Genomic DNA, 22,381 nt, shown 5'->3' on the forward strand with positions numbered 1-22,381 from the left:
TTTTTAAAGACAGTGCAGGCAAAGAAGTAATTAAAGGGCCATGATACCCAAATGTTGAAACACCTGAAAGGGATGCAGCATAGCTGTAAAAAGTTGACTAGAAAATATCACCTGAACATCTCTATGTAAAAAGTAAAGATATTTTACCTAAAAAATTCCTCAGTTGCCACATCCCATTGTAAAGGACTTCTAAGCAGCAAATCAGTATGTCTGTCCCGGGACAGCTAAGGGATTGAGCTTACATGCACACTCATCTTATTTCCATATTTAGTTTAAGGAAGTTTACTATGAAATCTCATGAGAGTTAAGTGAAATCTCATGAGATCACAGTAAGAGTTCATGACCTCAGCACTGCTGATGCTGATTGGCTGCTGTTCATTTCTTCATTTTTTTAAATTTGTTTACCTGCAGCTGGGAGCAGCTGAGTATAACTTTTTACACAGAACTTACTCTGCTGAGCTGAGGAAATTGTGAGGTAAAATATCTTCCTTTTTTACATAGAGATGCTCAGGTGATATTTTCCTGTCAGCTTTTTACAGTTATACTGCATCAGTTTTAAGTGATTTAGCATATGAGTATTATGTCCCTTTAGCTTCCTGAAAGTAGTGGCAAAGACAGAGTAATCAATATCTGCCTGGAAGGAGTGGGGCAGAGGGATGGATACCTGCCTGGGAGACCACTGAGACCAGCCCAGCTGGGGGAAATATAGCTTCTTACTTGACCTCTGTCTTAGCAACGATTTCTCTGGTGGCAGACCTACTATTTAGGTGCTGTCCCTGGGTTTGAAGGGAGGAAGATAAGCAGAGATACTGTTTCCACCATGCCTTGGGGAACAAAGTACGGGAGCTCCACTAGACCATTCATCATGAAAAAAAAAAAAGTTTTGTCCAAGATTAGTTAATAAGGTCATTCAGCTCAGCAAAATTTTGACAACATTCAGCCAGATTACGAGTTCAGCGTTATGAGTGAAAAAGCATTGTCATGGCCCATAATGATGCTTTTTCCCTAACGCCACTATTACAAGTCTTGTCAGAATAGCTGTACCGCACACTTTTTTGGCGGTCATGCTTCCATAGCGCCGGTATTACAAGTTTTGCTGTGAGGCCAAAAAGTGAGCATTACAGCCTAAAATGACAAGATCCGTACCGCCATCTAAAGTCAGTAGTTATGAGTTTTACGTTACAAAGCTGTACCATAAACCTCATAACTAAAGTGCAATATAAACCCCTAAACCCGCAAACACTAAAATAAAATTATTAACCCCTAATCTGCCACTCCGGACAGCGCCGTCACTTAAAAAATGTATTGACCCCTATTCCGTCGCTCCCCGACATCGTTGCCACTAAAATAAAATTATTAACCCCTAAACCGCCACCCTCCTGCATCAAAAACTCTATTTAAATATAATTAACCCCTAATCTGCCATCCGCCCACTCCGCCTCTATAATAAACCTATTAACCCCTTAACCTAACCGGAACACCCCCTAACTGAAATATAATTTAAATAAATCTAAATAAAACCTACTACGATTACCTAAATAATTCCTATTTAAAACTAAATACAAACTTACCTATAAAATAAAACCTAAGCTAGCTACAATATAACTAATAGTTACATTGTAGCTATCTTAGGTTTTATTTTTAATTTCACAGCTAAGTTTGTATTTATTTTAGCTAGGTAGACTAGTTAGTAAATAGTTATTAACTATTTACTAGCTACCTAGTTAAAATAAATACAAATTTGCCTGTAAAATAAAACCTAACCTGAGTTACACTAACACCCAACATTACAATAAAATTGAATAAATTAAATTAACAAAATACAATTATCTAAATTACAAAAAATAAACACTAAATTACACAAAATAAAAAAGAAATTATCAAAAATAAAAATGAATTACTTCTAATCTAATAGCCCTATCAAAATAAAAAAGCCCCCCCAAAATAAAAAAAACCTAGCCTACAATAAACTGCCAATGGCCCTTAAAAGGGCCTTTTGCGGGGCATTGAACCAAAGAAATCCGCTCTTTTACCTGTAAAAAAAATACAAACAACCCCCATCAGTAAAACCCACCACCCACACAACCAAACTCTCCCAAATAAAACCCTATCTAAATAAATCTAAGCTCCCCATTGCCCTGAAAAGGGCATTTGGATGGGCATTGCCCTTAAAAGAGCATTTAGCTATTTTACTTTGCCAAAAACCCTAAGCTAAAAATAAAACCCACCCAAAAAACCCTTAAAAAAACCTAACACTAACCCCCAACGATCCACTTACAGTTTTTGAAGCCCAGACATCCATCCTCATCCAGGCGGCAGAAGTCCTCATCAAAGCCGGCAGAAGTCTTCATCCAAGCAGGCAAAAGTCCTCCTCGAAGCCGGCAGAAGTTTTTATCCAAGCGGGCAGAAGTCTTCATCCAGACGGCATCTTCTATCTTCATCCATCTGGCGCGGAGCAGGTCCATCTTCAAGACATCCAGCGCGGAGCATCCTCATCTTAAGATGGTTGCTGAAGAATGAAGTTTCCCTTTAAATGACGTTATCCAATATGGCGTCACTTACATTCCGATTGGCTGATAGAATTATATCAGCCAATAGGAATTAAGGGGGAAAAAATCATATTGGCTGTTGTTGCTGTTGTGTAATTTAGTGTTTATTTTTTTTTGTAATTTAGATAATTGTATTTTGTTAATTTAATTTATTTAATTTTATTGTAATGTTAGGTGTTAGTGTAACTCAAGTTAGGTTTTATTTTACAGGTAAATTTGTATTTATTTTATCTAGGTAGCTAGTAAATAGTTAATAATTATTTACTAACTAGTCTACCTAGTTAAAATAAATACACACCTGTGAAATAAAAATAACACTTAAGCTAACTACAATGTAACTATTAGTTATATTGTAGCTAGCTTAGGGTTTATTTTTATTTTGACGTGCTCGTGCACGATTTCCCCATAGACATCAATGTCTCTGCGATTGCAGGGGTAAGGCTTTTTTTTAGCCAGCTCTCCCCATTGATGTCTATGGGGAAATCGTGCACGAGCACGTCAAAACACTGCTTGTATTTGGGTGAGGTATGGAGGTCAACGCAACCATATCGCCCGCACAAGTGTTTTTGCAAACCTGTAATAGCAGCGCTATGAAAGGTGAGCGGTGAAAATAACGTACAAGTTATTAGCGAGCCAGCCATAACGCAAAACTCATAATCTGGCTGATTGTTAATGGAAATTTTTAACCCATTATTTCCTATGGGGAATATTTTCAGGACAGCACAGGAGCAGCTTAACAACAGCTTATTTTTGTAAAGTTAATGTGGTAGCTAGTGCTACTGCTACAACAACACTAAAAATGTATTTTTTTATGGGATCATGATTGACCTTGAACAAAAGTGAAGCTTTCATACTTGTCAGCTAAAGCAGATATCATTTATCTGACAATGAAATCGCTGCATATTGTTATTAAATAATGTACATTTTTTAAAAAAAACTTTCTTACCTGAGTAGTGTAAAACTGCACTTTTTAACCCTTTCCGTCTTTAGAGTAACAATTTTAACGGTGTAAATGAAGGAAGCAGGTGACAAAACACAAATTATACAGCAAAATTAAAGCCTTTTTTGGGGCATGAATCAGAATGCTTATGTCTAGTTATAAACATTTTAAAAATGAAAAATAATAATGCATCACTGTATAGAAGGTGCTCATGTGCAGTAAACTGGTTAAAGATACATTAAACTTAAAATAAATTCCCCATAAAGGGCTAAATTATGAGTGGAGAGCTTTTTATCGATCCTGCTCGCTAACTCCGCTAGAAGTTTTTGTGTGCATCAGGTAGAACGCGTATTACAAGTGCATAAAGCCAAACTTGGAATATTGCAACTCCGTTAATGTTAACACCCTTACTTGTGCGCAAACCTGATTGCTTTTAACCAACTATGCAAAACTGACATGAAATATATCTATATGTTTAAGTTTGTCACATTGTGACTTGAATTATGTTTAGTATGTGTAGTAAAAAAAAACTTGTAATATAGTTTAATTATTTATTTTACATTTAGATTTAACTCTGAAAATAGTTTTTTTTCCACTGCTACCATGTAGGCATTTATCTGTCCCTTCAGCATCCTACACAGTGGCTGTTTGATAAGTGCATTTGCTACTTTTGCAATGCTAATATATATTATAAAAATGTATTTTTAAGTATTTCATTTATTTTCTTACATGTTGATTTTTCAAAGAAATTATCCAAAAAACCATTGCTTCTTTTTGCTACAAACTTAACACAAATAATTTAAAAATGAATTTAGCTGCTTTATTTCATAGGTAATGACAAACATTACAAATATCCTTATTGTGCCATATGAAGTCACACAAAAAAGCTGTTTCCAAAAATGAAATGAAATAATCCTATCCAAAATTATAAGCATTTAACAAATGTTGCTAATAACAGAGCTGCTCCTCAAAATGAAAAAAAATGTTGCGCTATCCTGTAGCATGCTGACTGACGTCAATGTGATCCTTAATACAGGGATATAAAACCCCCAAAAAGTCCCTGCTTTTCAACAAAAGATAACAAGAGAAGGAAAATGATAATAGAAGTATAATTGCATGCTCCGTCTGAATCACAAAAGAAAAATGGGTTTCATGTCCCTTTAAAGCCCATTTATGTAATATGTACTTGTCAAGATGGTTATTAAGGAGTTACTGATGCCAGTATATAGCTGTGTAGAGTGCAATACATGTAGTCATGTAATACTGTATATATGTTGCATACCACAATGCATTTGCATTGCTAGAAAGTTCAAGTAAGGGCTATTTATTATTGCTGGATTAAGAATTTCCCTGCTTCCTCTTGTTGCTGTCACATAAAAGTAATGGCTCATCATATAACTTTTATAGTGTAACAACATTCCATCCGCAGTAGACGGTGTTCCCCGTATATATAAATAGAACAGTGAAAGTTTTTTTTACCTCTCAAGAGCGAGAAGGAAGAGGTGTCAGCTAACAGGCTATGTAAATAATTGTCAAACTGTCTTTAAATAGTACACTGACCAACTGACATTTGCTTAGCTTATGTTCATGTGACGTTTCATTTAGTTATATCTTAAATATTTAAATATATATATTTAAAAAAATAGCACAACTCTCTGTCTTTTATTGGTTAGTGGGATTTGCAAACCTTTAATTATGTGTCATTCAGCAGCTGTTAAAATAATTGCTGGAAGCAAATGTGTTGGATACCAGTTAATAAGTTGTTTTTTTTTTTTTTTTTTTTGTTTTTTTCCCCTCTGCGCTTCAGGTCTTTGGAGCAGATGACAGTAATATGGGGGATGGTTGTTCTCAGAAGTTGGCATCTGCCAAATACCTACGGATTTTGCTGCTAGTTCTGATTCCGTGTATTTGCGCTCTGATACTTCTTCTGGTAATATTGCTAACATTTGTAGGTGAGTAAATGTACGCAAACTGTTTTAAACGGCCATCAATAACCATATTTCTTAAATGGTGTTTGCATTTTCACCCACAATAGTAATAGTTTTATTGTATATTTAATTTATTTTGAATATGTATTTGAAGTGTTAGACATTTTAAGGCAAAACGTGATACATTTAAAAATAACAAACAAGTTTAAAATGTGTTCATGAATGAAATTGAACATTAAGCACAACATATACAGGGGAGGGGTGAAAATCTTAGCGGCTTTCCTATCTGGTGGAAATATACAAACCATGTATTCAAACACAGAAAACATTTTCATTACTTTTACACAATGGAAGAGCCCACAGCATTTAAGGATTTATGTGTTTACCCCAGAAATTTTACATCTTTCTCAGTCATAACTCATAAATAAAGGTTATTTAAATAATATTTTCACTGTCTATCATTTTTTTCTTCTTCCTATATTTAATGTGTTGAAAATGATTAACTTGGTGGTCAAATCTCTGGAAATCCAGTAAATGACTTTTCACTTAGTAAGTTATAATGACACACATGATTTTGAAGCCCAGAGTACAAATATTTTAGGATATATCATCATGAAATGTGAGAAAAGATCTGCACTGGAATATGATATGCATGGTACACTGCATACATTGAGGTAATTGACAGATTATATAAATATATATGGTAATAGACAAATATATATATATGAAGAGAGGGGGTTGTAGGTAGTTGCGCCAAAATTAGAGCAGTAGTAGTTGTACAATGAAATGCTCTATGAAGATGTCCAATGCCTGCTGCTATTAGTGATGTCTCATTCCTCCTTGGTGAGACTAAAAAATGGTAAAAGGTAGAATCGGGTGTGTTCTAATAGCGCTTGCAGAAGATGTTCCTCATAAGCAAGTAGGGGGGAGGAAAACAGAAATGGGAATATCCCCAGATGAGTGTTGAGTTATTGAGATAAAAATAAGTGATAATAAATGCTCACCTGTAGGATCACAGGGACCAGCGATCAGCGACGAGTGGAAATAAGTGGTGTGTGTTGACACCAAAACACGAACACCACATATGAGGGAGACAGGAGAATATGCACCCAAAATTATATATATGTGTATATATAAAATGATATGTCAATTTACATATCATTTTATATATACACATATATATAATTTTGGGTGCATATTCTCCTGTCTCGCTCATATGTGGTGTTCGTGTTTTGGTGTCAACACACACCACTTATTTCCACTCGTCGCTGGTCCCTGTGATCCTACAGGTGAGCATTTATTATCACTTATTTTTATCTCAATAACTCAACACTCATCTGGGGATATTCCCATTTCTGTTTTCCTCCCCCCTACTTGCTTATGAGGAACATCTTCTGCAAGCGCTATTAGAACACACCCGATTCTACCTTTTATATATATATATATATATATATATATATATATATATATATTCCACATGCATTTTACATATGTTATATATAATTTACAAAATAGTGCATTTATTCCTTGGTTACTCTCCTTTTTCGATGTACTGAACATTTCTAAATTGCAAGGTTTCAATGGTCATATAAAGATGTTGGATGCAAGGTATTTATTTACACATATATACTATTACGTAGCGGATATTGAAAAAGATGTTATCTCAGTATGAGTAGTTCATGCAGTATTATATATATATATATATATATATATATATATACATAGTTATTCTCTTTTATAAGACATATTTGAGAATAATTTATTTATTTGAAATGTAATTCTAAAAAACATATAGACTATTATATTGTTATTAAAATGTGCTGTGGTAAGTTGTTACATGTATTTATTTGAACCAAATTCATAATATAATTCAATTATTAAATAATATGCATCTTTAAAGGGTTAGACATCTTTACTTTGCAGCATTCTAAAAAAATACACAACCACTTAGTTAAGGTTTTATAGATTAAAAATGATTAATTCTTACCTTAAAATAAAGCTTTAATGTTTAAGAAAATTATACAACTGTTTTCCCTGTAAGCAGCCGTAAGGCTGCCCATAGATGTAGGCTGGAGTAAGATAATGCATTCCCTCTCTTCCTCCAATGGCGCTGTTTTCCCTGTAAGCAGCCGTAACGGCTGCCCATATATGTAGGCTGGAGTAAGATAATGCATTCCCTCTCTTCCTCCAATGGCGCTGCAGCGCTGAACAGCTAATTACAATATTTAAATGAATGCCTCTCCTCAATCTCGGCATGCGCAATCTAATGTGTGGGCACTCGCATGCGCAATACATTGTTAATCGCAGATCAAGAGACTCTTCAATGGCATCTGGCGAGATGGTAATGACACGGCGGCTGAAACACCAGGAGAGAATTCCGATATGCGCATGCATTGAAAAAAGTTTGTGTAAATGCGCATGTGTGACGCCATATTAGTTCTACCTAGGTAGAACTTGTTAATTCGGCAGCATAATGACTGAAAATAAGGGTTTGGCAGTATATATATTTTCAATTGCAATTTATATGTAAATTTAAAAAAATGGCTAATAGATGTTATTTGTTGATTTAAACAACCAGATATGATGTTTCAAACAATGGGAAAAAAAATTTGGGGTATACTATCCCTTTAACACAACTAACAGAATGTTGACTATAATTTTCATGTGCTTTGAAAAAAAAAAGGATTTTATGTATGCTGGATCAGAATTATTTTTGTTATAGGACACGTTGTGAATGTCTTACTGCTGTACAGTTATATATTGTATTGTTTAATACTCTCCAACGTATTGCTCAAGGGCATCACAAGTGGTCTCTAAATATAGTTACTGGTTTCAAAACAAGACTCAATAAAAAATAGGCAACATTATTAAGCATAAGGGCTCAACTGTTCACTCGGCTAAATAGATTTAATTAATCTAGAAACTGTATATATAACTGTATGAATTAAACAAAGTCATATGAAGACTTTAGACAGATATAGGATTCAGTATATTTCATAAATTGGTTAACAAATACAGGTCTGCACTCTCTCGGCATTTATTATTTAACAGCTATTACATTCTTTTCAAAATATGTGAAAGGCTATAAATAAATGTTCATGGTTTTAATAGAGACTCCTTTTATGTGCACACCACCACTATTCTGCACAAAGTGCAGAATTATATAACATTAGTTTAGTGGCAGATTTATATATTAAAGGATTGCAGAGAATTTTTATTTAAAAGTTAGTTTAGTCACAGCGTGCCCGGTCGTGCCATTAAACTGAAAGTAGCTTGCTCCCGCTCTTGTCTAGTAGGAGTGAGCTACATTCAGTTTAATGGCGCGACCGATCGCTGTGATTAAACAGTGTTGCTGCAATGTGCTGAGGAAAAACCAACCAGCTCAATAGAGCAAGGAGTGGCATTCTGGAAAAATTAACTTTCTTTCATATAAGTGGCAAGAGTCCATGAGCTAGTGACGTATGGGATATACATTCCTACCTGGAGGGGGCAAAGTTTCCCAAACCTCAAAATGCCTATAAATACACCTCCCACCTCACTCATACTTCAGTTTTACAAACTTTGCCTTCGTTGGAGGATGGTGAAGCAAGTTGTGCTTGATTTCTTTTGTGAAAGGCGCTTCTAAGCATTTTAAAGCCCAGTTCCTCTAAAAGTACAGTGTTTGTCTGAGGGATGTGAAGGGAGTATCTGCCTAATGATGCTATGTTTTCATCTATGGAAAATCTATTCTAAGGTTCTCTGTAAATTCGGTCATGGGGATTCATCTGCCACCTCCCTTTACAGATTGACATTATACGCCTCTACCATTACCTCTGCTGATATGTTTTAGTACTGGTTTGACTGTCTGCTATATGTGGATGGGTGTCTTCAGGTAAGTATATATCTCAGCTGAGCTTGGCACTTTATATTTTTAAAGTTGTAAATATATATTGTATATATTTGCCATGAGTCAGGTCTATGTTTATTTCCCTTTGCAGTCTAACAGTTCCAGCTGAAAAAATTATGTTTGGGAGAAATTTAGTAAATTTTTTCTTACCTGAGGTTCCAGCTAGTTGTAACTTTGGTCTTGTTTTTTCAAATTTTCACGGGGAAATTAGGCTTGCGATGCCGCAAAATGCTTCTATTTATAGCGTCATTCCTGGTGTTATTTTTTTTGGCGCAAAGGTTGTGTTTGTTGTGAACTGAGTTTTTTGTTAGCATTTGAGTCATCTTTGTTGGCGTCATTTTTGGCGCCAAACATTTTGTTATATTAAGTCTCTCCCTCTTTTGCTCTCTGCTTTCATTTGTTACAGAGAGCTATGATATTTGTTTTATGTTTTTCATATAAGCATTTTTCTTTCATATAATTAGCAAGAGTCCATGAGCTAGTGACGTATGGGATATACATTCCTACCAGGAGGGGCAAAGTTTCCCAAACCTCAAAATGCCTATAAATACACCCCTCACCACACCCACAAATCAGTTTTTAAAAAATTTGCCTCCTGTGGAGGTGGTGAAGTAAGTTTGTGCTAGATTCTTCGTTGATATGCGCTCCGCAGCAGGTTGGAGCCCGGTTTTCCTCTCAGCGTGCAGTGAATGTCAGAGGGATGTGAAGAGAGTATTGCCTATTTGAATTCAATGATCTCCTTCTACGGGGTCTATTTCATAGGTTCCCTGTTATCGGTCGTAGAGATTCATCTCTTACCTCCTTTTTCAGATCGACGATATACTCTTATATATACCATTACCTCTACTGATTCTCGTTTCAGTACTGGTTTGGCTTTCTACTACATGTAGATGAGTGTCCTGGGGTAAGTAAGTCTTATTTTCTGTGACACTCTAAGCTATGGTTGGGCACTTTTATATAAAGTTCTAAATATATGTGTTTAAACATTTATTTGCCTTGATTCAGGATGTTCAACGTTCCTTATTTCAGACAGTCAGTTTCATATTTGGGATTAATGCATATGAATAAATCATTTCTTACCTTAAAATTTGACTTTTTTCCTGTGGGCTATTAGGCTCGCGGGGGCTGAAAATGCTTCATTTTATTGCGTCATTCTTGGCGCGGACTTTCTTGGAGCAAATTTTTTTTTTGTCATTTCCGGCGTCATACGTGTCGCCGGAAGTTGCGTCATTTTTTTAAAGTTTTTGCGCCAAAAAATGTCGGCGTTACCGGATGAAGCGCCATTTTTGTCGCCAAAAGCATTTAGGCGCCAAATAATGTGGGCGGCTTTTTTGGCGCTAAAAAATTTGAGCGTCATTGTTGTCTCCACAATATTTAAGTCTCATTATTTATTGCTTCTGGTTGCTAGAAGCTTGTTCATTGTCATTTTTTTCCCATTCCTGAAACTGTCATTTAAGGAATTTGATCATTTTTGCTTTATATGTTGTTTTTTCTATTACATATTGCAAGATGTCTCAGATTGTCCATGAATCAGAAGCCACTTCTGGAAAAACGCTTAACTGAGTTTCAGTTCTACCAAAGCTAAGTTCATTTATTTTAAATGTTATAAATGTTTATCTTTAGCTATGTTTTGTAATAAGGTATTATGATATACTTTTACATGCAGAATCCATTAGTGTTTATGCTTTATATATTTCCATTCTTACATTTTATGTACAAGAAATATTTAGAAGATTTATAAGAAATATTTTCTGATTCTATTTTAAAGGCTTTGTCTGACTTTGTGCCTTCTAATAAAATTTTTAGGTCTTTTTCACTTCTTTTTTAATTGAAGTTTCAAATGACCAACAACATACTGTTTTATCCTTCTCTGATGATGTTTTTTTCTCTTTCAGAAATTTTCTTCATCAGATATTGACACTAACAAATCTACTTTTTTATTATTTTTCTATTATTAAAGTACATTTGTTCTTTGTTGAAGAGGTGTTGATTATTTTGGATATTAAGGTAACTAGTTCTTTAAGACTAGCTGACACTATTTCTGCCTATTTATTTCTTCTGTGTTTTCAGAGGTTTTCTTTCCAATTCCCCATTCTAGGGAATGGAATAGGCTGAGAATTTTCTTTTATTCCTTTTTTAAAGGTTTTAAACTATATTCTTTGCCAGCAGTTAAATTCAATTTGGAGGGTTCTCCAATTTATTGGGGCTATCTATACTTCTACTAATTATGCTATTGTTTCTATAGCAAAATAGTATTTATTTTCCTTTAGATAGTTGTATCTTATTTATGGAAAATTATTTAGTTTCAGGTACTTTTCTTGGTCCTGTGATTTATTTGGATATTGCAATTGCTTCATTTTTTCTGTTTACTTTAGGATCAAGTATCAGATTATGATTTATTTTAGCATTGTTAAAGGACAACATTTACTAGACTAGGTGCTGTTGCATTTGTCTTGTTGTTTTGCATTTATTGATTATGCAAGTCCACTGTATTGACTGGTCCTTTAAACTGGACTATCATGCTAATAATTTCATTTGTGTCTTCATTTTATTGAATATTTTCGCAAATGAGGGTTAATCTATGTCTTTAGCTATTTTAGCTAGAAGAATTTTGTTCTAAAATAATCAATTATTTGTTTTATAATTGGATTCAATTCTTAACTGTTACTCTGGGCTTCTAGATTGAGTTCTAAGACTAAAACTTTAAGCTTATACTAGTTTAGTTGTTCTTATTAAGGAACGAATTCCTGAGTTCTTTCCCAAGTAACATGTTTGTAATTGGGGTTCGAAATCAGCTCCCTAATATTGCGATGTACGTGCCGTATTCCAGCTTGGCTGGTAAGGGGCAGGTTAAGACTTCTTTGAAATTTATTTGGTTCTATTTTGTCCAAATTTCTTTGATTTTATTCCAGTAAGACTAACACTTTCTTTAAGTGTGTTTCTGTCCTATATATTTTGGGTACTGTTAAAGCATGGCTAGGCACCCATGGGGTTCAAGCGCTGCTCAGACCTGGAATCTTCTGGGGTATTTTTTCCAGTTCCTTTTTTAGGAACCGGGTTTGGAGTTTTATTCAAACTATTTTGCCTTTTTATGGTCATTGATAGCATTATTTGTTTTCATTAGATACAATAAATGCATATTTTCATTTTTCTGTTTTCATTCAGATTATTTTCTGAGGATGCGGAATCTCATATGATTCACTTGCTCTTCAGGACATAGTTAGAGGATCTTTTTTTCCTCACACAAGGGTCACCTTTTTTAGGTTTCCAGAAAGTTTGTGTCACTGTCTTTGTCTCTATCAGTCAAGGGATAATTCTATTGGGTTCCGTCTGTCGGTACCTTTAGTCTCTATTATTTCCTTCAGTTGCTATATATGCATAGAAGTTTTAGGTCTTATGGCCTCGGCATTGGATTCAATTCCCTTTGCTCATTTTCACTAGAAAGAACCTTTCCAGTCTTTTATGAGTGTTGTTTCTTCTAGAATATGGTTGGAGGATCAATTTACCAAAAAGTTTGTTGATTCCTCAGACAAGGGTAACCTTTTTTAGGTTTCCTGATAGATTCAGTGTCCTTGACTCTGTCTCTGACGGACAAGAGACGTCTGAAATTGGTTTCAGTTTGTCGAAACCTTCAGTCTCAATCTTTCCTTTCGGTAGCCTTATGCATGGAAATTCTAGGTCTTATGACTGCTGCATTGGACGCGGTTCCCTTTGCTCGTTTTCACATGCGACCTCTCCAGCTCTGTATGCTGAACCAGTGGTTCAGGGATTATACAAAGATATCTCAATTAATATCTTTAAAACCGATTGTTCGACACTTTCTGACGTGGTGGAGAGACCACCATCGTTTAATTCAGGGGGCTTCTTTTGTTCTTCCAACCTGGACTGAGATTTCAACAGATGCAAGTCTGACAGGTTGGGGAGCTGTTTGGGGGTCTCTGACAGCACAAGGGGTTTGGGAATCTCAGGAGGTGAGATTACCAATCAATATTTTGGAACTCCGTGCAATTATCAGAGCTCTTCAGTCATGGCCTCTTCTAAAGAGAGAGTCGTTCATTTGTTTTCAGACGGACAATGTCACAACTGTGGCATATGTCAATCATCAAGGAGGGACTCACAGTCCTCTGGCTATGAAAGAAGTATCTTGAATTCTGGTTTGGGCGGAATCCAGCTCCTGTCTAATTTCTGCGGTTCTTATCCCAGGTATAGACAATTGGGAAGCGGATTATCTCAGTCACCAAACGTTACATCCGGGAAAATGGTCTCTTCACCCAGAGGTATTTCTTCAGATTGTTCAAATGTGGGGACTTCCAGAAATAGATCTGATGGCTTCTCATCTAAACAAGAAGCTTCCCAGGTATCTGTCCAGATCCAGGGATCCTCAGGCGGAGGCAGTGGATGCATTGTCACTTCCTTGGAAGTATCATCCTGCCTATATCTTTCCACCTCTAGTTCTTCTTCCAAGAGTAATTTCCAAGATTCTAAGGGGTGCTCGTCTGTTCTGCTGGTGGCTCCAGCATGGCCTCACAGGTTTTGGTATGCGGATCTTGTCTGGATGGCCACTTGCCAACCGTGGACTCTTCCATTAAGACCAGACCTTCTATCACAAGGTCCTTTTTTGCATCAGGATCTCAAATCCTTAAATTTGAAGGTATAGAGATTGAACGCTTAATTCTCAGTCATAGAGGTTTCTCTGACTCTCTGATTAATACTATGTTACAGGCTCGTAAATCTGTATCTAGGAAGATATATTTTCGAGTCTGGAAGGTTTACATTTCTTGGTGTTTTTCTCATCTTTTTTCTTGGCATTCTTTTAGAATTCTTAGAATTTTACAGTTTCTTCAGGATGGTTTGGATAAAGGTTTATCTGCAAGTTCCTTGAAGGACAAATCTCTGCTCTTTCTGTTCTTTTTCACAGAAAGATTACTAGTCTTCCTGTTATTCATTGTTTTGTACTAGCTTTGGTTCGTATAAAACCTGTTATTAAGTCAATTTCTCCTCCTTGGAGTTTGAATTTGGTTCTGGGGGCTCTTCAAGCTCCTCCGTTTGAACCTATGCATTCGCTGGACATTAAATTACTTTCTTGGAAAGTTTTGTTTCTTTTGGCCATCTCTTCTGCTAGAAGAGTTTCTGAATTATCTGCTCTTTCTTGTGAGTCTCCTTTTCTGATTTTTCATCAGGATAAGGTGGTGTTGCGAACTTCTTTCAAATTCTTACCTAAGGTTGTGAATTCTAACAACATTAGTAGAGAAATTGTGGTTCCTTCATTGTGTCCTAATCCTAAGAATTCTAAGGAGGGATCATTGCATTCTTTGGATGTAGTTAGAGCTTTGAAATATTATGTTGAAGCTACTAAGAATTTCCGAAAGACTTCTAGTCTATTTGTTATCTTTTCCGGTTCTAGGAAAGGTCAGAAGGCCTCTGCCATTTCTTTGGCATCTTGGTTGAAATCTTTAATTCATCATGCTTATGTCGAGTCGGGTCAAACTCCGCTCAGCTCATTCTACTAGGTCAGTTTCTACTTCCTGGGCGTTTAGGAATGAAGCTTCGGTTGATCAGATTTGCAAAGCAGCAACTTGGTCTTCTTTGCATACTTTTACTAAATTCTACCATTTTGATGTGTTTTCTTCTTCTGAAGCATTTTTTGGTAGAAAAGTTCTTCAGGCAGCTGTTTCAGTTTGATTCTTCTGCTTATAATTTCAGTTTTTTTCATTATAAGATTTAAACTTTATTTTGGGTGTGGATTATTTTCAGCGGAATTGGCTGTCTTTATTTTATCCCTCCCTCTCTAGTGACTCTTGCGTGGAAGATCCACATCTTGGGTATTCATTATCCCATACGTCACTAGCTCATGGACTCTTGCTAATTACATGAAAGAAAACATAATTTATGTAAGAACTTACCTGATAAATTCATTTTTCATATTAGCAAGAGTCCATGAGGCCCACCCTTTTTGTGGTGGTTATGATTTTTTTGTATAAAGCACAATTATTCAAATTCCTTATTTTTTATGCTTTCGCACTTTTGTCTTATCACCCCACTTCTTGGCTATGCGTTAAACTGATTTGTGGGTGTGGTGAGGGGTGTATTTATAGGCATTTTGAGGTTTGGGAAACTTTGCCCCTCCTGGTAGGAATGTATATCCCATACGTCACTAGCTCATGGACTCTTGCTAATATGAAAGAAATGAATTTATCAGGTAAGTTCTTACATAAATTATGTTTTTCCCATTCCTGAAACTGCAATTTTGTGGAAATGGGATATGTTGTTTAAATGTTATTTTTTCTTTTTTGTTACATTTTTCAAGATGTCTCAAACTGATACTGTAGAAACTATGCTGCTTGTATGCAATTTCTACCAAAAGCTAAGTGTGTATATTGTTTAATTAGCTGATTTTATTCGTCAGCTCAAATATTGTTATGTTTTATTATTCATACTGACAATGTTTCTATAGTACATATACATCTACTGTTTTACCTTCACAGTCTAATGTACATGTTATTACTGTTGATATAAAGTATTATATTGCAAAAGACATAGAGAAGGTTATGCCTGCTATTCCACCTTTAAATTAACATAAACAATCTCTCCTAACTTCTCATAAACCTATGAAGTTTGTATTGATCGACAGCATACGGTAGTATTTCTGTTGTCTGGTTTTCTCTGACTCAGAGGATCCTATTTCAGAGACTGATTTTGATAAATTAAACTTTAAATTCAATGTATTGAATTTATTCATTTCTTTATTAAGGAAGTATTGTTTATTTTGAGTATTGAGGAATCTAGTCCTCTTGATAACAAGAATAGCAAATGTTTGAATTCAGTTTTTTTTAAGCTTCTGAGGTAACTCTTGAAGTTTTTCTTATTCCAGATGCTATTTATCATATGTTTAGTAAGGAATCTAAACTTAGTGCTTCTTTTTATCTTTCTTCTAGGTTTTAAAAGCTATATCCTTTACCTATGGCTAATTTAGTGTTTTTAAGTAAAAGTACCTAAAGGTGGGGCTATTTCTTCTCTTGACGAACATACTTCTATCCTATGGAAGATATTTCTTCTTTTAAGGATCTTTTAGATAGGATATCTTAAGAGAAGCATATTAACATATTGGCCATCGCCTAGATTTAGAGTTTGGCGTTAGCCGTCAAAAGCAGCGTTAAGGGGTCCTAACGCTGCTTTTGGCCGCCCGCTGGTATTTAGAGTCAGACAGGAAAGGGTCTAACGCTCACTTCCCTTCTTCGATTCCAGGCTACCGCAGATCCCCATACGCCAATTGCGTATCCTATCTTTTCAATGGGATCTGCCTAACGCTGGTATTTGGAGTCTTGGGAGGAGTGAGCGGTAGACCCTCTACCGACAAGACTCCTACTGCCAAAAAAAGTCAGTAGTTAAGAGCTTTATTGGCTAACGCGTGAATATAAAGCTCTTAACTACTGTGCTACAAAGTACACTAACACCCATAAACTACCTATGTACCCCTAAACCGAGGCCCCCACATCGCCGCCACTATTATAAAAAAATGTAACCCCTAATCTGCCGACCGGACACCGCTGCCACCTACATTATCCCTATGAACCCCTAATCTGCTGCCCCTAACATCGCCGACCCCTATATTATATTTATTAACCCCTAATCTGCCCCCCAACGTCGCCGCTACCTAACTACAATTATTAACCCCTAATCTGCCGACCGGTCATCGCCGCCACTATAATAAATGTATTAACCCCTAAACCGTCGCACTCCCGTCTTGCAAACACTATAATAAATAGTATTAACCCCTAATCTGCCCTCCCTAACATCGTTGCCACCTACCTACAATTATTAACCCCTAATCTCCCGCCCGCACTGTCGCCGCTACTATAATAAATTTATTAACCCCTAAACCTAACCCTAACACCCCCCTAACATAAATATAATTTAAATGAAACAAAATAATATTCCTAAAATTAACTAAATTAATCCTATTTAAAACTAAATACTTACCTATAAAATAAGCCCTAATATAGCTACAATATAACTAATAATTACATTGTAGCTATTTTAGGATTTATATTTATTTTACAGGCAACTTTGTATTTATTTTAACTAGGTACAATAGCTATTAAATGGTTAATAACTATTTAATAGCTACCCAGTTAAAATAAGTACAAAATTACCTGTAAAATAAAGCCTAACCTAAGTTACAAATACACCTAATACTACACTATCAATTAATTAATTAAATAAATTACCTACAATTACCTAAAATAAAATACAATAAAATAAACTATTCTATAATACAAAAAAAACAAACACTAAATTACAAAAAATAAAAAAGAATTACAAGAAGTTTAAACTAATTACACCTAATCTAAGCCCCCTAATAAAATAAAAAATCCCCCCAAAATAAAAAATTCCCTACCCTATTCTAAACTACCAAAGTAATCAGCTCTATTACCAGCCCTTAAAAGGGCATTTTTGCAGGGCATTGCCCCAAGGTAATCAGCTCTTTTACCTGAAAATAAAAATACGATACCCCCCAACATTACAACCCACCACCCACATACCCCTACTCTAACCCACCCAAACCCCCCTTAAAAAAACCTATCGCTAACCACCTGAAGATCTCCCTACCTTGAGTTGTCTTCACCCAGCCGAGCCGAATTCTTCATCCAAGGTGCGCAGAGGAGGTCCTTGATCCGGTAGAAGTCTTCATCCAAACGGCAAAGAAGAGGTCTTCCATCCGGTAGAAGTGTTCATCCAGGCGGCGTCTTCAATCTTCATCCATCCGGAGCAGAGCGGAGCCATCTTCAACGGAGCCGACGCGGAGCCATCCTCTTCAACCGACGACTTCCCGATGAATGAAGGTTCCTTTAAGGGACGTCATCCAAGATGGCGTTCCTTCAATTCCGATTGGCTGATAGAATTCTATCAGCCTATCGGAATTAAGGTAGAAAAAATCTGATTGGCTGATGCAATCAGCCAATCGTATTGAACTCGCATTCTATTGGCTGATCGGAACAGCCAATAGAATGCGAGTTCAATACGATTGGCTGAATTGAAGGGACGCCATCTTGGATGATGTCCATTAAAGGAACCCCTCAGACAACTCTAAATACCAGCGTTGTTGGAAGGGTGCGTTGGGAAAAAAAGCAGCGTTAGCCACGCGTGGATCTTTACAGACAAAACTCTAAATCTAGCCGCATGTTTTTAACCTGCCTTTTCTATTGCTAATGTTGTTGCTGTTTCAACTTTTTTGGTTGGACAGTTTAGTTATCAGATCTTGATTTGTCTAAGCATTGTTCTTTTATTTCAACATGCTAATCATTTAATTTATGATGCTATATTTTATGCCATTTTAACTGATATTAAATCTTTGTTTTTAGCCATTTTTACTAGAAAAGTTTTATGTCTTTAATCTCTGATTATTATACTATTATTTTAGGATAGTCATTTTTTTAAGATTTTCTATTTGGTTTTATTATCTCCTCTATAACTGGGGAAAAAGGTGTCTTTTTGCACCAAGTTAAAAAATGTAAGGGTACTTTTTAAGCTCCCAATTGTTTTTTCATTCCCTTAAGGCCTCTGGCTCTGATTTTAGATTTTTTATTCTGAATTTGAATAATTTCAAGGCTTATAATTAAACTAATTTCAGCCCCTAAGACTGCATGAAGGTGCAGTCTTTTAACCAGTTCTACTGGTGGGGGCAGATTGAATTTATTTCAACACATTTGGACAGTTTCTGTTCAAATCAGTGGATTCAGAATATTATTTTCTCAGGAGTATCGAATAGGTTTCAGAATAAAAACCTCCCATGGGAAGATTCTTTTCCATGTTATAAAAAACCCTGTGAAAGCTCAGGTTTTCTGAATTGTGTTTCAGATTTAGAGTTTTTAGGGGTGATGGTTCCAGTTCCTCTGCAGAAATGGAGTTTGTGTCTCTATTCAAATCTATTTATTGTCCTAAAGAAAAAATTCGTTCAGACCAATTCTGGATCTGAAATTTTTATATCTTTTTGTAAGAGTCCCAACTTTCAAGATGGTGACTATAGGGACTATTCTGCCTTTCTGTTTATCAAGGTTACTTCATGTCCACAATTGACTTACAGGACGCTGATTTTCAATTCATTCAAACCACTATTGTTTTCTGAGATTCTCTTTTCTAGATAAGCATTACCAATTGTCGATCGTCTTTTTGGGCTAGCGGCAGCTCAGAGATTCTTTTCAAAGATTCTTGGTGCCCTTCTATCTGTATTCAGAGAGTAGGGAATTGTGGTGTTTCCTTATCTGGATGATATTTGGTGCTAGCTTTAGTCTTTTCATTCAGCAGAATCTCACTTGAATCAACTAGTGTGGTTTCCTCAAGACATGGTTGGAGAATCAATTTACAATAGTGTTTCTTGATTCCTTAGACAAGGGTCACCTTTTTAGGTTTCCAGATACATTTTAGTGTCTGATTCTTTCTCTGATAGACTAGAGACAAATGAAGTTCATTTTTGTTTGTCTAGGCCTTATGTCTTTATTTTTTCCTTCAGTGGTTATGTGAATGGAAGGTTTTGGTCTCTTGACTGCAGTATCAGATGCGATCCTCTTTGCTCGTTTTTGTTTGGGGCCTCTGAAGCTTTGCATTTTGCACCATAGGTGCAGGGATTATTTTCAGTTATTACAAATGATATACTTAAATCCCAACATTTTTTTCCTCTCTGATTTGAAGGTTAGACTATCACCTTATTGTTCAGGGGGGCTCATTTGTTCGTCCCTACCTGGACTTTATTCTCAACAGATGCAAGTTTTTTTCGGGTTTGGAAAACCTATATTTCATGATGTTCAACTCATGATTATTCTTGGCATTCTTTTAGAATTCCTAGGATATTACAGTTTCTTCAGGTTGGTTTGGATTAATGTTTTGTCTGCAAATTCTTTGGAAGGACACATTTTCTGTTCTTTCTGTCTTATTTCATAGAAAGATTGCTTAACTTCCTGATATTCACTGTTTTGTTCAGGCTTTGGTTCATTTTAAATCTGTTTTTAAATCTATTTCTGATCCTTGGAGTCTCAATTAAGATTTTTCAGGCTCCTCCTTTTGAGTCTATGGGCGGTAGTTATCAACGTGTCTACTTTTCCTGCCTTCGCCGGCCCAATACGCCCGCCTAAGCTCACCTCACATCGCCGCTGCGGACCTGCAAAAATTCGACCTAAGTTATCAAAAAAGCTGTCAAAAAGCCGCGCACCAAGTACGGGGCGATGAGCAGCGGACTGTGAGAGTTATCACTCATCCGATCTCGCTGCTCTTCGGCTTTTCTACAGCTTTCTTGCTAGCCTGTCACTAAGCACTCACACTAACTACACTGTTCTACCCCCTATACCGGCGGAGCCTCCCGCAACTCTTATAAATGTATTAACCCCTAAACCGCCGCTCCCGGACACCGCTGCCACCTACATTATACCTAGTAACCCCTATCCTGCCACCTACATTATACCTAGTAACCCCTATCCTGCCCCCCCTATACTGTCGCCCTCTATAATAAAGTTATTAACCCCTATCCTGCTGATCCCGCACCTCGCCGCAACTAAATAAATAGTTTAACCCCTAAATCGCTGCTCCCTGACCCCACCGCAACCTATATTAAATTTATTAACCCCTATCCTGCCCCCCCTACACCGTCTCCACCTATAATAAATTTATTAACCCCTATCCTGCCCCCCACTACACTGCCGCCACTGTAATAAAATTATTAACCCCTAAACCTAAGTCTAACACTAACCCTAACACCCCCTAACTTAAATATTAATTAAATAAATCTAAATAATATTTCTATTATGAACTCAATTAATCCTATATAAATCTAAATACTTACCTTTAAAATAAACCCTAATATAGCTACAATATAAATAATAATTATATTGTAGCTATCTTAGGATTTATTTTTATTTTACAGGTAACTTTCAATTTATTTTAACTAGGTACAATAGCTATTAAATAGTTATTAACTATTTAATAGCTTACCTAGCTAAAATAAAGAGAAATTAACCTGTAAAATAAAAACTAACCTAAGTTACAATTACACCTAACACTACACTATACTTAAATAAATTATTCCTATTTAAAACTTAATACTTACCTGTAAAATAAACGCTAAGGCCTAGATTTAGAGTTTGGCGGTAGCCGTGAAAACCAGCGTTAGAGGCTCCTAACGTGGTTTTAGGCTACCGTCGGTATTTGGAGTTAGTCAGGAAAGGGTCTAACGCTCACTTTTCAGCCGCGACTTTTCCATACGGCAGATCCACTTACGTCAATTGCGTATCCTATCTTTTCAATGGGATCTTTCTAACTCCGGTATTTAGAGTCGTGTCTGAAGTGAGCGTTAGCAATCTAACGACAAAACTCCAGCCGCAGAAAAAAGTCAGTAGTTAAGAGCTTTCTGGGCTAACGCCGGTTCATAAAGCTCTTAACTACTGTGCTCTAAAGTACACTAACACCCATAAACTACCTATGTACCCCTAAACCGAGGTCCCCCCACATCGCCGCCACTCGATTAAATTTTTTTAACCCCTAATCTGCCGACCGCCACCTATGTTATACTTATGTACCCCTAATCTGCTGCCCCTAACACCGCCGACCCCTATATTATATTTATTAACCCCTAATCTGCCCACCACAACGTCGCTGCCAGCTACCTACAATAATTAACCCCTAATCTGCCGACTGAAAAGCGCTGCTACTTATGTTATCCTTATGTACCCCTAATCTGCTGCCCCTAACATCGCCGACCCCTATATTATATTTATTAACCCCTAACCTGCCCCCCTCAACGTCGCCTCCACCTGCCTACACTTATTGACCCCTAATCTGCCGAGCGGATCTCACCGCTACTATAATAAATTTTTTAACCCCTAAAGCTAATTTTAACCCTAACCCTAACACCCCCTAAATTAAATATAATTTTATTCTAACGAAATAAATTAACTCTTATTAAATAAATTATTCCTATTTAAAGCTAAATACTTTCCTGTAAAATAAATCCTAATATAGCTACAATATAAATTATAATTATATTATAGCTATTTTAGGATTTATATTTATTTTACAGGTAACTTTGTAT

The 22,381-nt window shown here is 36.1% G+C and overlaps 1 protein-coding gene across 1 annotated transcript in view; it reads left to right on the top strand.

The window, feature by feature from the left end:
• CORIN (corin, serine peptidase) overlaps positions 1 to 22,381 on the top strand; it is a 720,658-nt gene that overhangs the window by 79,543 nt on the left and 618,734 nt on the right. Inside the window, exon 2 of the mRNA XM_053703991.1 lies at positions 5,297 to 5,441. Coding sequence (XP_053559966.1) covers positions 5,297 to 5,441 — 145 coding nt within the window. The remainder of the gene's footprint in view (positions 1 to 5,296; positions 5,442 to 22,381) is intronic.

This window comes from Bombina bombina, chromosome 2 (assembly GCF_027579735.1).
Source record: "Bombina bombina isolate aBomBom1 chromosome 2, aBomBom1.pri, whole genome shotgun sequence".
NCBI lineage: Eukaryota > Metazoa > Chordata > Amphibia > Anura > Bombinatoridae > Bombina > Bombina bombina.